Source organism: Spea bombifrons, chromosome 5, assembly GCF_027358695.1.
Source record: "Spea bombifrons isolate aSpeBom1 chromosome 5, aSpeBom1.2.pri, whole genome shotgun sequence".
NCBI classification, from domain to species: domain Eukaryota; kingdom Metazoa; phylum Chordata; class Amphibia; order Anura; family Pelobatidae; genus Spea; species Spea bombifrons.
In genome coordinates this window covers 35,702,925-35,718,719 of record NC_071091.1, presented here as the reverse complement: position 1 = coordinate 35,718,719, position 15,795 = coordinate 35,702,925, and the positions used below count along the sequence as shown (strand labels likewise).

Genomic DNA, 15,795 nt, shown 5'->3' with positions numbered 1-15,795 from the left:
TTACTGCATGCCTGCCATCTCTTTCAGCCCTTTTTTTGTCTTATTCCACCTCCTCCATCTCTTTTCCACATTTTGTGTTTTCCTCCTCCATCTGTTTCTGTTATATACACCATTTCCTTACCTTTCCTGGCTGTAGATTTGGGCAGTAAGCAGCGGCTGCTTGCGTTACCATTAGTGCAGGCATGGGAGGCACGTGACCAGGGGAGTAACTAGAAGCCGCAAAGACACGGTGCAAAAATGTCCCACACCTTTGCCCGGAACAGCTTGTGAGTGCCATCTTTGCCTTCAAGCAGCTTATCAGTGACAGCCCAGCTTGTCATGTACAAAGACTTATACATAGACATTCATGCTCACATATACGTGATGCCCAAATACACTTAGACGTTCATGTTCACATACATACATACATACATACATACATACCCCCTTTATTTGATATTTTTCTGTGACTTCTTGTAGATCCTCCTTGATGGCCCTGGCACTTTAAAATTCACAAACTTCAGTTTGTCCAAAGCAGAGGGAGAAAACCTAGAAGAGTTTTTTGCAATGATTGGGTCAGAGGAGCATTCTAGTGATGTTGGGGAATCTACTCCCAGACGAATCTTGAGAAACAAAATAAAAGGTAATATTAAAATATGTGAGTATTAACAATGATACTATCTGTAGTCACACACACATTTTAATTTTATGTTTACACGTAACTTGGTTTGCAGAATTTACTAAAGAAAATCATTCAGGTGTGTTAAATCTTGGTGTAACATTGAACGATATGTTGAAGACTCACTGTGATGTTTTGTGTGTTGCAGGTTCTCCTGTTTACGTAGCTCCAGAAATAATCAAAGGAGCAGATTTCTCCATCGCTAGTGATCTGTGGTCCTTAGGATGTGTGTTATATGAGATGTTTACAGGTTGGTTCGCTGTATGTTTCCCCTTCAAACGTGCGTTCCTGTTTTAAGTACGATTGTTAAAGCCAAAAGAAATCAGTGAACATGATTTTTGTACGTTTCACAAACTTTTTCAGTTCTGTCTAATGTGGGCCTGTTCAGGATGGACAAGGTGGGCTTTCATTAAATCTGGTTAATTATGGAAAACACTGTGTTTCAGTATAGTCAATGATAATGGCACAATTAATACAATGTTTTACTACGCTTACCCAGTTTTAACCTTTACACTGCAAGAGGAATATCCAATCCCAACAATACTTAGCCTATCTGCTTCTCCATGTGGTCACCAAGTTATAGTTTTAGGAGAGATTGAGTACAGGTTAACTTAATGCTGTACATAGTACAGATTAAACAGAATTTTGAATACAACTGTATTTGCTCGATTATAAGACAAGGTTTTTTCAGAGCAAATGCTCTGAGTGGCATATAGGGGTATAAGGCATTTCTGGAGGCAGAGTGGCATATAGGGGGTTAAAAGGCATATCAGGGAGGCAGAGTGGTAAGCCTGGGGGCAGATGTGCATAAATGGGGGTCAGGTTGGAAAATAAAAGGTTGGAAATAAAAAAAAAAAAAAAAAAAAAAAAAAAACTTTCTCAATCATAGCTTTTATTAAATATGAAAAAATAGTTTACATGAATTAATATTTACTAGTAACACTTTTTCCCTTTAGGGTCATCTTATATGCAGGCCTTTTCTTTTTTCCTAAATTAATATTCAGATTTTGGGGGGTCGTGTTATAATCAGGGTAACCGAGCAAATACAGTACTTTTCACAACTGTATTTTGGGATAATCCCAAAATTTCTTTAGAATAATATGAGTGCCCCCCCCCGAGTCAGAGAATATTCCAGATGGTTCTCATGATTATGTTAAAGTGCTGCTTTGTGTTTTGCCTGGTAACCAAAACATAATACTTTTTGTAACTGTAACCTACTGAATTCCATTCTATACATCTTTTGATGCTGCCATTGCTAGAAGAATAATAACTGTAACATTGTAAGAAAAGATGGGTAGGCAGATATCGCTCACACAATTCTGCTTCCTTTTAGAATTTGTAATTCAAAAGTAATAAAGATGTTTTACATAAAATAGGTGTAACTGCACCTTTTAGTGTACATGGAAAACGTTTCGTTCTTGCTTGTGGCCCTTTAATATGGAAACTTGCATTGTTTTTGGAATAGACAGACAACCATTGTCGCTTGTCCTGGAATGTATGTGGGGCTCAATTGCAGAGAATGTCCTGCTTTATGCTGGAATACTTGGTGCTGTTTCCCCCCTCTTTTTTCCAGTAATTGGGTTTGTTTGCAATCTTTAGTTAATCTATATACATTTTACAGGTCGGCCGCCATTTTTCTCTGAAAGTTTCTCTGAACTTATTGAGCAGATTGTAAGCAAAGACTTCCCTCCACCTCAAGGTACGCAGTGCTCCATACATTTCATAGAAAATGTGCTTTCCGAATTCTCGTACCAGTGTGTGCTGTTTCGATATGGAAGGATAATTATCTGAAACTTTTTTTATTCTTTTTCTAGAAAAACTATCCTGCACATATTTTGCATACATTCTTTTGAAATAGTGTATTTTTCACTTTGACCAAGATAAAGATAATATTGCTGTGATTATTAAGTTAAGCAATTTTGGGCAACTTATAACAAAAACTATGCTTTGCCCAACAGCATGTGAGTGATCACATAATGGATTACTTACTAAAAGGTAATCGGGAGGACAGTTGACGCTTCAACTTCATTTTGCATTATAAAGGGCCATGTTTAGCGCAAACAAATGAAGCGGCTTTTAATAAGCTTCATACAGGGCCAATCAAACTATTCTTGCAGCAGCAGTTCACCCGCCTTGGCCCTTTTATAGTGAAATAAAACTGTAACTCTCCTGCAAACTCTACAGAATACTCCTTTTTTAGTAAATAAACCCAACAGTGCAACATTACTATTGTAGAGAATTTGCCATGTTTTATGGTGTTTGGGGTTGTTTTTTTTGTTTTTTTTTTTCTTTTTTCAGAGTGATAATTTAGCCTTCTTAGTAGCCAGTAATACACTGGGTCAGGTTTGCACTACTCCAGTCCTCAAAGCCTCCACAATCCTTAATATCCCATAGGTAGCTCATTTACATTTCTTAAAACCACTTGCTTTCAGATAATGTTATACAGAATTCCTGGCCTGTTTGTGGTCTTTGAAGGGCTGGAGGTCTGCAGCAAAGTTAACCTTTCCTCGGTTTGTTTGAAAGTCAGTTCTTCTTTATCAGTGTTCAACTTTTTACACCCCTGACTGTTTATCACACTATATTTCTAGGGCCATCAGCTGCCAAGCCATCAGCCGACTTCCTTGATTTACTTAATGCCTTACTTCAGAAAGATCCTCTCAAGCGGTAGGTATATTCTGGTTTTAGATAATCCTTCAGCAGGTCACTCTGACTGTAAGGAAGGTATATGTCAGAAAATGATAAATAAAAGCAAAAAACAAAAAATACAGCGCTTGATCTGTGGGAAAAAAATATATAGCCCCACACCACTAAATAAATATATGTGAATAGTATATGGCAATTAATATCCATAATATTTACCTACCATATATAGAAAAGGGGATATAGCCCCATAACAATAAATATATGTGAATAGTATATGAAAAATAATATTTATTAGGATATTGGGCTTTAATATAAACAATGAATGGTAACAAATGCAATACAAAGCAGCTAATCTTGATAACAGACTCCCAAAGAAATAGGGAAAACCTATAAAGACAAAAACAAACTCAAGAGACAGCGCTTAATTTAAATATAAAAATAAATATCTTAATAGATACAAAACACATACATAAGATAATGCATGTAAAATAAAAACGCCAATAAATAATACACAATAAAATTATAAACAATATTAACAAGTATATATAAATAATCCAGCTAGGCACAGTTTTCTCAGTGGTAAGTATTCTCTTTCTTGCCTATTTAGTGCCGATATATTATCCCTTGTTGGGGCAGAAAGACTTTCTTTTACCATTTTGGATTATTTATATATACTTGTTACACTAATTTTTTTTTATATTTTATTGTGTATTATTTATTGGTGTTTTTATTTGATACTCATTATATTATGTATGTGTGTTTTCGTTTCTATTAAGATATTTCTTTTTATATTTACCTTAAGCGCTGTCCCTTGAGTTTGTTTTACAAAATGATAAATACCTTTTATTCTTTATTAACAAATTTGGAAATGAATTACCAGTACTGTTGAGCGCGCATATGCAGGCACATGCATGGAGGGTACATATTCATGTGTTTCTAAAGTATCCTCCCCTAGCTGAAGACTTCTAGATTGAACCCCACCACATACCATCTCTGCTGCTGGCTAGGTGAACAGCTAGGTAGAGGGGGAAAGCTGGGAAACCTTTTTATTTTTTTAATTAAAAAAATGAAAATTTTACTTTCAATGTTTTGAGTAACTAATGTCTTCAGACACTGTTATGGTTTATGCTTCCATGCTCATCTCTGTCTACAAGCTCAGTTTAGAGCATATATGGATACATAAACACAAGCGCCACACAGTGGCGTGTTTCTTGAACTGCACTTTCCCTTTCTGTAGAAAGTATTGTTAACATTAGCACCAAAAACTTTCTGCTAGATGGACAAACTTCAACACTCGAAACTCCTTAATTTGGGATTTTATTGACTTTGCATTTAGTGATACTTTTTACTCTTAAGCAAACAATTATGCACACATTATTAATATTAAATGTAAGATTTGTAGAATCATCAAATTTAAGAGTTTAGGAGTTAAAAAGAGCCTCTTTACCTGCTGATACTCCTGTCTTCTCCATGGAAGCAGTTCTCTGATAGGAGACCTTATAGGTGTCAGCTGCATCCAAAATGCAACATTGAATCCTTACTTAGCTATGTTCTCTTGACACTGCTGTTTTAGTCAGTTTAAATCATTATTATGTAATATGTTCCTTCCCAGCTGTTTTTCTGTTAGCAGATGGCCAAATATGGAAAATTCAGACTTTAATGCTGTTGTGAAAGCTCATACTTATCTTGTACTGCTGACAGAATTACATCCTGGGCTACAAAATATGCCCTTCATAAAGTAATACTACTGTTAAACCATTCTAAAATGCATCGAAATCACTTTTGGCTCATTATTTGATCAAGCAATGAACTGTTCTTAGCAATGCTATTAGTAGTATCGACACATTCTGCGGTACCATATTAAGTCAGTGCTTGTAAAACTGGTGATTATTGGAGTCCTTGTTTCAAAGTTAGTGATCTATGAATGTTTTCCTTTAGAATGACTTGGAAAGATTTACTTTGCCATGCATTTTGGAAAGATGCATTCGCTGGAGTAAATTATGTTCCATCAGCAAGGTATGTTACATATATTTCCTCTTTGCTTACTACAAATCTCAGAGGTCTGTTCTTCTAAGGTCCCAAAAGCTTATATTACTTTACATCTTTTTCTATGTTGGTTTAATTATTTTCTCTTGGGCTAATATAATATAGCAATATCCATTTTTCTCATCTACTGCTTATTACAGACCCATACTGGATCTGGTGATTGAGATTATAAAGAGGGGATTTACCAAAGTAGATCATAAAAGTATATACATGTGTGAAATTCCTCTTTAACTAAGGGCCACTAAAGTCTTCTGAGGCAATAAGGCCCACGAACAGCAATATTCTGGTAAACTGTGATATTTACAAATTTAAAAAAGAAATACACCAAAACCAAAATAAAAACATAAAAATCTAGCTCCCAATTGGAGCCCTCTCTGTCCTATATCTTGCATATCAGCCAAAACTACTTCTATATTGATCCTTCCTGCCTGACCCTGCTTGCAGGTCATTGGCAGCCAGAGTATCCCCCCCCTTCATGCCAATCTAAAAATATAGACATTTTGTGATATTTCTATTTACTGCCCTTTATCATAGGATACGGGCTTGGGCAGATATTCCGAAACAAACAGGTAGTAGGCTAATGATTTAAAACCGGTGTTATAGTGACATATTTCCCAGTGTATGGCAGTGGCAGTCAAGTGTTCCTCTCTTTTTGTCCTGGCTGAACAGTGAGTCTGCACTGCCTGATGGCACAAATGAAGAGCTTGGAACAGTTGAAAGTCAGCACAAGTCATTTATGAATGGTAAGTGACAGCAAGCACTTCTTTTCTCATTGAATAACCCTTGAATATTGCATTTTTGTTTCATATTTTGTTTGTTTGCCACTTAGAAAATGTAGCAGATATCAGGCCTAAAAGTGCCCTGGATGGAGAATCAAATGAGTCCATTTTCCTTCTAAGGTAAGCAAGGTTAAAACATCTGTATTTTTATTTTTAATACAGATTCTTCCACGTGGAAACCCAAAAGTCACATTTGCTACTTAGTGGTGTGTACTGTAATTATCAGATACTGCTGCATCAGATGTGACACTTCTTCTTTTGGAGCCTGACATACATTATTATATGAGGTGCTATATGCTACTGTTTATGCTGTAATTATGAGCTTTTTCATGAGAAGAGAGACCCTTTCTGGTAATTTTTTTTTTTTTTTTTTTTATTATTATAATGCCTATGGTCATTGACGTATTCTGGCCAAGGCAAACTAGGCCAAGGGCACCAGGTCTAGGAGAATGGCAGCCCCGCTGCTGCAAAACAAGCATCCACTCGCCCTATTGGACATCAAATCCACACTACACAGTTTACTAAATAGGCCAGTTATATATTATATACTCTTTCAACTTTGCTGTTTTTTGGAAAGTTAATTCTTAAGTGAACTGTAATCTAGTAATTCTCGTAAAAGCAGGCATGGTGTAAATTACTGTGTGTGTTTTTTTTAAGAAGCCCAAGCCTAAGTTTATATTTTAAAATATTTTGTCATGTAGTTGCAGAGGAGCGTGTGACAAATAAATGATATATTGAAGGCATCATAACATTTTTATACAACACTCATGGCATGAGTTACATTGTCATATTATTTGGAAGAAAAATCTCATTAAGAAGGTTTTTAAATGTTAGTGCATAGTGGTAAGTTTTAGATATCCCCTTTATTTATGTTAACATATGTATTAATAATTGTAGATGCATTAGAAACAATATTTCTCTTGCTATAACACTACTTTAAACTCAGGCTTTTTTCTTGTGCACTTCGTATTAGGGAAATCTAGTCTGAAGTTTTTTTTTGTGTGTGTGTGTATGTATGTGTATATATATATATATATATATATATATATATATATATATATATATATATATATATATATATATATATATATATATATATATATATATATATATATATATATATTAAATGGGACATCCCAAGCAGAGAGGTTTGGATGGCTTCACAATAGCATCACTTTGAATACAGTGATCATGGTTATTACCATTTGTAAAATAAAATATTTATTATATTATAGCTCCTGTGTAACCCCTAGAGCCAGCACTGCAGTAGAAGTAAGCAAAAAAACAAGTGACCCTGCCAGTGAAGTGATGCAGAAGAAGACATTTCCCAAGGTAATTGTTTTTGTTACGTAGTCTTTATGTCATTGCGCTAGGAAGGAGGCCATTTACGGTTTTGATGACCATTATAATTTTGGAAACAAGTAAAAATTCTACTAGTGTTAATGCAAATAAAATACGATATGAGATTCATTTGGGATTAATGAGCTACAAAGCCTCTATCTATGTATGTATTTGTTAATTAGTAGGGATCTGCTGAGGACAAAGAAACATTATGTTTCTACATTATTTATTACTTTTTTTATATTTATATAGAAAAATATCATGCTAGCTGCATGTGCATACTGAGCTACTTTTATTTTTAAACAATGCCAACGGTGAGATCAAAGATGACATGGTGTAAAATAATTGCTGTTTTTTATGTACTGATTTTTGACGTTTAATGGCAATACATTGATTAATGGGAATAAATCTGAAGAATGGGGGACCTAAAGGTAATAATAGAAGTTTTAGCGTGTGCGGTTGTGGATTTGAAAAGAGGTCATAAAACAGCAGGTGCCTCCCCCTTTCATTATGAAACGATGGTAAACGTGAATTTGTCTACTGAGATAGTTGCTGCATTTTGGTTCATCTTATTTTATTATTTTGATAAACATTTAATGCTTTAGCTAATCAAAAGTTCATCTGTGAAATATAATGTCAATGTATTTGTGTTATGGAGCACCAGCAATACTTCAGAACTGCAATCATGTGAAAGATCTACACTCCAGCCATCTTAATTACCAAATACATGGAGGGATTTGGAATCTCCTCTATGCGTTTGCGTTATTTTCCCAGTCCTCAGCTCTTTGGCTTTCAGGAGGTACATTCAGCCCAAATCATGTTTACCGCTGTGAGCATGCAGTGTACTCACTGGCAGCCATCTCCATTGCTGGCTTGTGCAAGAGCTCTAGTGGGTCCAACAACTCCCACCATGTGCTTGACCAGAAAGCGCTCCCAATAATGGGGGGAGGAGGTACACTGCAGCTCTGGAGTTGCATAGTTTTAGGGAGGTAAGATCTTTACTTATGCATATATTTATTTGCATGATGTATAGAAGACATGGTAGGTTTTCCAAAGCCTAACTTCTAACTGGGAGTGCTTCCAGCATCTAATGTCTGACGCTGTGTTAGTAGCGGGCATGGTCTTGTCCAGGGAGCGCTAGAAAACGTTCTTCACCTAATTAGTCTCCTTGTGGACTTGTAAGCTGCATAAGTTTCCCAGAACTTATTTGGAAAACTTGGCATAAACTTCCAGTGGCTGAACTGAAGGAGGTTGGGACTCAGACCATTCTCCAAACACCAGGTTCATATGCAACACAAGCACTGTATGTATACAACATCTAATTGCAATTTACTGTTTTTTATACAGGCAGAAAATGTTTATTCTGATAAACAGGATGTAGAGCGTAAAATTAAGGCCCTCATCTTCACGGATACAGATCTTGCTGTGACACCTATTATAGATAATCCAAAGGTACTGAAGTTGCTGTTTTTATTATTATTATTATTATTAGTATTAGTATTGTTTATATATATATTTTTTTAAATAAAACGTAACAGCTTGGCTAACGTTGCCTTCACTATTACTCATAGCATTTTCACCAAAACCAACACAAACACATGCTATACAATTCACAACACATTTTTGTTATGTGTGCATAGTTTGCCCAAAACAAGGATTTTTAAATGCCGCCTGATATTGTGGCTACAAGGGTTAGAAATACATCTCTGTACATTTTATTATGGCCTGGGAAATATCACTAGGATATTGGCCAACTTTGAATAATTGCTTGACGGGAGGGAGGAGTTGGATCCGACCTAGTGTGTGTGTATGTGTGTATATATATATATATATATATATATATATATATATATATATATATATATATATATATATATATATATATATATATATATATATATATATAATGTGTGTGTGTATATATATATGTATATATATGTATGTGTAGACTGCAGGTTCCCTGTTTCAGCTGGGTCTTTGTCACGTGCAAATGGTCTATGAGGAGCAGTGTGGTTAACATTTCATCATTTATAATCACAGGGTATCTGTATGATCACTCTAATCATGAATTATTTGGTAAATGCAGTATGTCATATAATGGCAAATTAGGAAAAAAATATTTCTATTTAAACTGTGTGTCCTAGTATTAAACTGGGATTCGTTCTAAAGAATACACTCCCCATTCTTCAATAACAACCAAAACACCTGGTATGTAGCTCTCAAGGCGATGTAATAAAAATGCATTTGGATCTGTGTCATGTTTCACGGTTACAGGCATTTACCTTGCGATACGAGCCTGTTAGAAAATACATTTCTTTGTGTAATAGTTCTGTTGAATGTGAAAATGTTTTCTTTTGTCAGATTATGAAGCTATCGCCTGTTCGATTTGATGCAAAGTCATTGAGCTTTCCTGCACACTCTGGTAAGAGTAGTTGAAATAGCTTGTTGTCAGCCGCTCTACAATTTAAAATATGTAATTTTTTTGTGTGTACACTGCCATTCATGTGACGATATACGTTTTTATTTACAGCTGAAAAGCTCGCATCTCTGAAAGACCAAGACTGGGATTCGTTCTTGAATCAGCTCTTCTCGGCAATGGACTCTGCGGAAAAGGCTCAGCCTCGAGCCAAGCTTAATTTGCTCTGCTATATAAACACGCTCTGCATTCACAAAGAAATTGCCACCAGGCTAATCAACTCACAGCTTGTAAGTAATGTTTCCCAGAAACACACAATTTGATTATTGGTCCCAGGCAACAACAGGCTTAAGCCTCTTAGCCTCTAACCTACAAGATGATGATGACCAGAGTGCTTTTTCTCGATTTTTCTCATTCAAGGTTTATATTTCTTGGGTGAAATCAGTCCTGATTAGTGGCAAATAAACCTTTTTCAAACATGATAGTTTTTCCACCTTTCTTGTCCTAATATAATCTATGAAATGCAAATGAAAGCATGGCGGATGATGGTAGCCATTGTGTTCTACGCACAAGAGACGGCCACAGTGGGGACATGGATACAAAGCGATTCTGGTGCAAAGATTTAAAAAGTGGTTTTATCACCATAGCAATCAATGCAACAATCCTGTTGCTTGGACCACTCCGTTGGTTGCCATGATGGAAAAACTATTTTGCACGTGAATGTGAATCCTCTAAAACACATCTGATTTTACAGGCTGGTGACCTTTCTAAGATTCTTTAGACCTTTAATTCTCTGCAGAGCGGGTCTTGCGCATGTTTCGCTATATAATATGTGTTGACAGAGCTCACTGGTGAAGGTTCTTATACATCTTCTCCACACAGCACTGTCACATATTCTCAAACTAATTCGCTGTTAACTGCTAGACATCTATTGTGTACTACCAGAATTGCACGTCACATATTAATCCCTTGCTAGAAAATGTTTAGGTCTTTAGCAACATTATTAACCCTACCCCTGCCAGTGTGGTTGTAATAGATTTCTAACCAATTCTAGCTTGTTTGATAGTATGTGTCCTGTGTTGATCTCCTGTTGCCTAACTGTTTTTATGTTTGCTAATAACATTAATAAAATGTAATCTATCGTATGTCCTTACTTAATGTTATCACGTGTATCCACTTCATTGTCTTATCTGGTTTTATGAGTATTCCTTTAAATTTAACATGTATATTTCATATCTTTTTTTGTTCTAGTTTCCTTCTCTGATCCAGCAGCTGCGAATGGCACCAAACTGGGATATGTAAGTGATAAACAAACATTTTATTTTTCTTTGTTTTACCATTGTGTATTTGTTTATCAGCTCACTCTTGCCATAAGTATATAGTTGAATAGCATACAATGGGATCCAGTTTGCGTCAAACCCACTGGATTTATTGCAGCAAACATATCTGTGTGTATCATTTTTTATATTTGTGGTAGGAGTAAAATATCCGTGAAACGCCCAGTGGGTTAGAATAGATGTAAAACATGTGCAAATCGTGGGTCTAAATAGGTGCCGAGACTCCGAACACGCCACCTTAGGTAGGAAAGGGCCTAACATCACGGAAATGAGGAGGGATAGGAAAGAGAGAATATAGAAACTGAGGGGAGCACAGAGAGTGAACTGAGGGTGGGTGTGGGCGGGAAGGACACAAATACCCCATTAAGACCCCCTCCTACAAATACAGGCTGATAACAGCATTCACATATATTTACAGTATCTCAGAAAAGTGAGTACACACCTCACATATTTGTAAATATTTTATTATATCTTTTCATGTGACAACACTGCCACAATGTAAAGTAGTGAGTGTACAGCCTGGATAACAGTGTAAATCTGCTGTCCCCTCAAAATGACTCAACACACAGCCATTAATGTCTAGCACCTTGGCAACAAAAGTGAGTGCACCCCTAAGTGGAAATATCCAAATAAGGCCCAAAGTGTCAATATTTTGTGTGGCCGCCATTATTTTCCAGCACTGCCTTAACCCTCTTGGGCATGGATTTCACCAGAGTTTCACAGGTTGCTACTGAAGTTCTCTTCCACTCCTCCATGATGACATCATGGAGCTGGTGGATATTAGAGACCTTGTGCTCCCCACTAGAGGACTGCACTGGGAGGCGGGTCCCGCGGGACCCGCCAAAAAACTTGCGGGCGCGGGCCGTCTTGCTGGGGCTGCGGGCGGTCAGGCACTGTACCTGCGGATCCCGGTAATCCTGCGCAGTCCCGCAAGGCTGCCTTCTTGCTGCTCCCTTACAGTGTCTCCTAGCTTGCTCCGCCCAGGAACAAAACGGAGTCACGTGATGTGACGTCACTTCCTGTGACTCCGCCTTGTTCCTGGGCGGAGCAAGAGAAGAGATGCCGTGAGGGAACAACTCGAGGGCAGCCGCGCGGGACTGCGCGGGAAATCAGGTAAGGAGGCGGCATGATTGGCCACAAATGTGGCGGGCGGGATTGGCCACAAAAGTGGCGGGAGCGGAACACCCACATTGCGGGAGCGGGATTAAAAACCGCGGGAGCGGGATTAAAAAAGTAGTCCCGCGCAGGGCTCTACTCCCCACCTTCCCTTTGAGGATGCCCATACATACAGTGTACATATCTGTCCTTCATTGTCCCATTTCTTACATTTCCATTTAGAATTTTACATTATATAATACATTATATAATACAAGTAATTTGCACTTTTGCAGCTGTTGCAGTATTTCAGATAAATAAGGTGCTATAATCAATGTAGTATTTGCTTGTGTGAAGCAGGTTGATATCTGGCTCAGAAACACCATCACTCCATGAGAGACAAAAACAAAGTACATTTTCTTATTTCCTGTTAAATTTGATGTATTCCATATAAAGATGAAGCAAGTTATCACCCTCCACCCTAAAGCTTATCTCCCATTCACTGACCTTGACATGCCCCAGGTTAAGAAAGGACACGTGAATGAATTATTTAAAACGTAAACTTCTACAGTCTACATGTGACACTAGTTTGTCTGTGATTCGACACAAGGTTGCTATCACAGTTAGAATACAGAGGTGGGGTGACATTTCATCCATGTATACATGGGTGGATCCAAGGGGGCAATGGGCCAGTTGCCCCCACAGAGAAAGACGGCAGCATGCTCCATGAGTAAAGATACAGAGGTAATTCCCGAGTCCTGGGCTTACCAGTTTATGTCCCGAATTTCAAGGAGGAAGGGGTAACATAACATTGCGTGACCCTGCGGGATTAGCATGGCAGCAGTATGTGAAGATAAACTGAAGACGGGGTAAAAGAGTTGAGTGTGTCTGACAGCATGAAGTGAGTTACATGTGTCTGGGTATATTAGCGAGTGTGTGTCTAGGTATGTTAGCCCCTGGAAGCACATACATAATCTTAAACGTTTCCGTTAAAAAAAAAAAAAAAAAAAAAAAGTTACCTTTTTGTAGTGTGTGTTTTACTGTCCTGCTCAGCAGAGCTGTCCATTGACAATACCGGCACTGGCAGGATGTATGTAGGTTGCAATTTTACATTACAGCACATTTTACAGTACTAAGAATGATTTTTCTAATGCTTCATTTAGTTATAAAAGGTAAAAATCACTTTTTACATATTTTTTCTTTATCCATTTCTAGATTAGAAAGTTTACTTTAATAGAAGTACACAGATTATGTAGCACACATTTTCATAAATCCACGAGGGCACCAGCTGATTTTCCATGGTACTTGTACTCATTATTGGGATGGATTAGCTGTATCTGCTTAACTGGGTCATTTTGTCTTAAATGTACTCCGTATTCCGACCTCAGCTAATTAGTGCCTCTGGGGACTGACGCGCACATTTCTTTGACATACTTTAGTCAAATTTATTAAATCCTATGCTAAAAAAAATAAAACTGAACAAACTGTTTGGTTGCTTGTACTGATACCGTCTCAGCAGAATGGTATTTTTAGAGTGAATAATCCAAGTCTGAGAACTATGTCATGCGGGGCATTGCTGTCTCCTCCAAAACTCCAGAACAAATTTCATAACTGACTCGTAGGTTCAAAGGTTAACCCCTTCACTGTTGCAAGTGTTGCATTTGTCGATACAATGGACAGTCTCTTTAACCTAAAGTGGATGGAAATGTTGTTCACAAAACACAATTCGTTCTCATTTCTTACTTTGCCTTCCTAATGAAAAGCTGGATCTATGATATGGGCAACAATTGGTTGAACTGAACAAATGTTAAATGCTATTACATGTGATGATACAAGTATTAAATGTAACCCCCCCCCCAAAAAAAAAAAAAACAGTGGTGTACTCTGCCTAAGCTGACTAGTATTAGGTCCAGGGCATCTGGTCCGGGGGTAGGTGGCACAATACTGGAGTCAGATTGTTCTGTTGGATGATCAGGCTGCACCACTACTCCAATGTGCTGGTTGTAAAGGAGGTGTCTAGCTACCCTAAGTGGCACAGCCTCCATAGTACACTGTTCCCAGGAGCTGCATGTCTTTATTAAGTGCAGTGCCAGTATATGTTGGCAGTGCTGAAAATAAATATGTTCCTGTGCAAAAAATACAATAGGACTACACATTCATTAATTCCTGAAGCATGATAAAAAGGCAATTGTGCTATGTAACAGAGGTTACAGGCCCTCACTTGCTAACACCCTCAAAACAACTTGCAGATTCACTAATCTGTGAATTTTTTGCATAAACATATGATCTCAAAATGTGTGAGTTATAGGCGAGGGAGTGCAAGGTAAATGTGAACTTGGAATATTATGCCTCTCTAAAAATCCATAATAGTGTGTGTGTATGTGTATGTGTATATATATATATATATGTATAATATATTACACACACCATTACATAAGTTATGGTGGGTAAAAGGTGATGGATAAAGATATAGAGGCAAAGGTGATAATTGTTAACCTTATTTGCATGCGCCTACCCAGAATCCCTTGTGGTTGTGGCAGCAGCATGAAATTTCTGGCATGTCTGGTGTCTGTAGATGAGTGTTTAATAATACTTCTACTACCCATATATATATAAGGTGCCTAGAACTGCAGGATTAACGAAGCTGGAGTGGGGGAGGTGTGTCAGTCAGCGCTGGCCACTACTATTCCCCCCCACCTTTTTGTGTCTTTGGGGGGGGGGTAAACCTGGAAGGGGTATTGGCATATAGAGGTATCTCCACCCCCCTGTTTACTTATATAAAAAATATACAGTATATTTTAAAAAAAAAAGCCCATACTTCACCCTAGTCGGGGGGATAAAGTCCATCCAACACACTCTTGGAAAAGGTAGGGAGAAAAACCTTTCCTTTTAAAGGCCCATCAAGCAATGATCCATTCAGTCCTCAGTTCTCAGACCAAAGGAAAGGGCCATCCCGAAAATAAAAAGGAAAGAGTAAAGAACAATGCCAGCTGACAAAAGCTGATAGAAAAAAAAGAAACTGTGCTAAAAATTAAAATCTTCACCCATCCACAACAGATTGTATTGTAAATTTCAAATTCACATTTTCAACTTGCATGTTAATTAATTTACTTCAATTCACTCAGTTTAGTGAATAGACATCTTCTGTGATGTCACTCGCAACATGATTTTTTTGCCGTAAAAGATTATGAGAGGCTTCTTTTCCCTGGCCCTTATATTGTTAAAGACAAATTAACACTGTTTTTATTGTTCCTGGCAGAAATGTATTTAACTTCTGCCATCCTCCACATCTGCAGTCTGTGTCTTCCTTTCATTAAAAGGCGTGCCGTGCCTTTAAGATATGGAGCACTGGGCTATAACGTCATATACTGGAGCACAGCATCTAAAAGGAGCACAGCCCTTCTAATGCAGCCCAGGGAACCTGTGCTTATTGATATATATTTTGGATAATTTTAATTTTAACTGTAATTTCAAAGCCAT

At 37.4% G+C, this 15,795-nt stretch overlaps 1 protein-coding gene across 1 annotated transcript in view; it reads left to right on the top strand.

The window, feature by feature from the left end:
- The window catches only part of ULK4 (unc-51 like kinase 4), a 252,824-nt gene that overhangs the window by 5,019 nt on the left and 232,010 nt on the right, over nucleotides 1-15,795 (top strand). Inside the window, exons 5-16 of the mRNA XM_053468376.1 lie at nucleotides 460-622; nucleotides 807-908; nucleotides 2,280-2,357; nucleotides 3,247-3,322; nucleotides 5,240-5,317; nucleotides 6,017-6,090; nucleotides 6,177-6,246; nucleotides 7,362-7,458; nucleotides 8,815-8,919; nucleotides 9,829-9,889; nucleotides 9,998-10,173; nucleotides 11,135-11,181. Of these exons, the coding sequence (XP_053324351.1) occupies nucleotides 460-622; nucleotides 807-908; nucleotides 2,280-2,357; nucleotides 3,247-3,322; nucleotides 5,240-5,317; nucleotides 6,017-6,090; nucleotides 6,177-6,246; nucleotides 7,362-7,458; nucleotides 8,815-8,919; nucleotides 9,829-9,889; nucleotides 9,998-10,173; nucleotides 11,135-11,181 (1,127 nt within the window). The remainder of the gene's footprint in view (nucleotides 1-459; nucleotides 623-806; nucleotides 909-2,279; nucleotides 2,358-3,246; nucleotides 3,323-5,239; nucleotides 5,318-6,016; nucleotides 6,091-6,176; nucleotides 6,247-7,361; nucleotides 7,459-8,814; nucleotides 8,920-9,828; nucleotides 9,890-9,997; nucleotides 10,174-11,134; nucleotides 11,182-15,795) is intronic.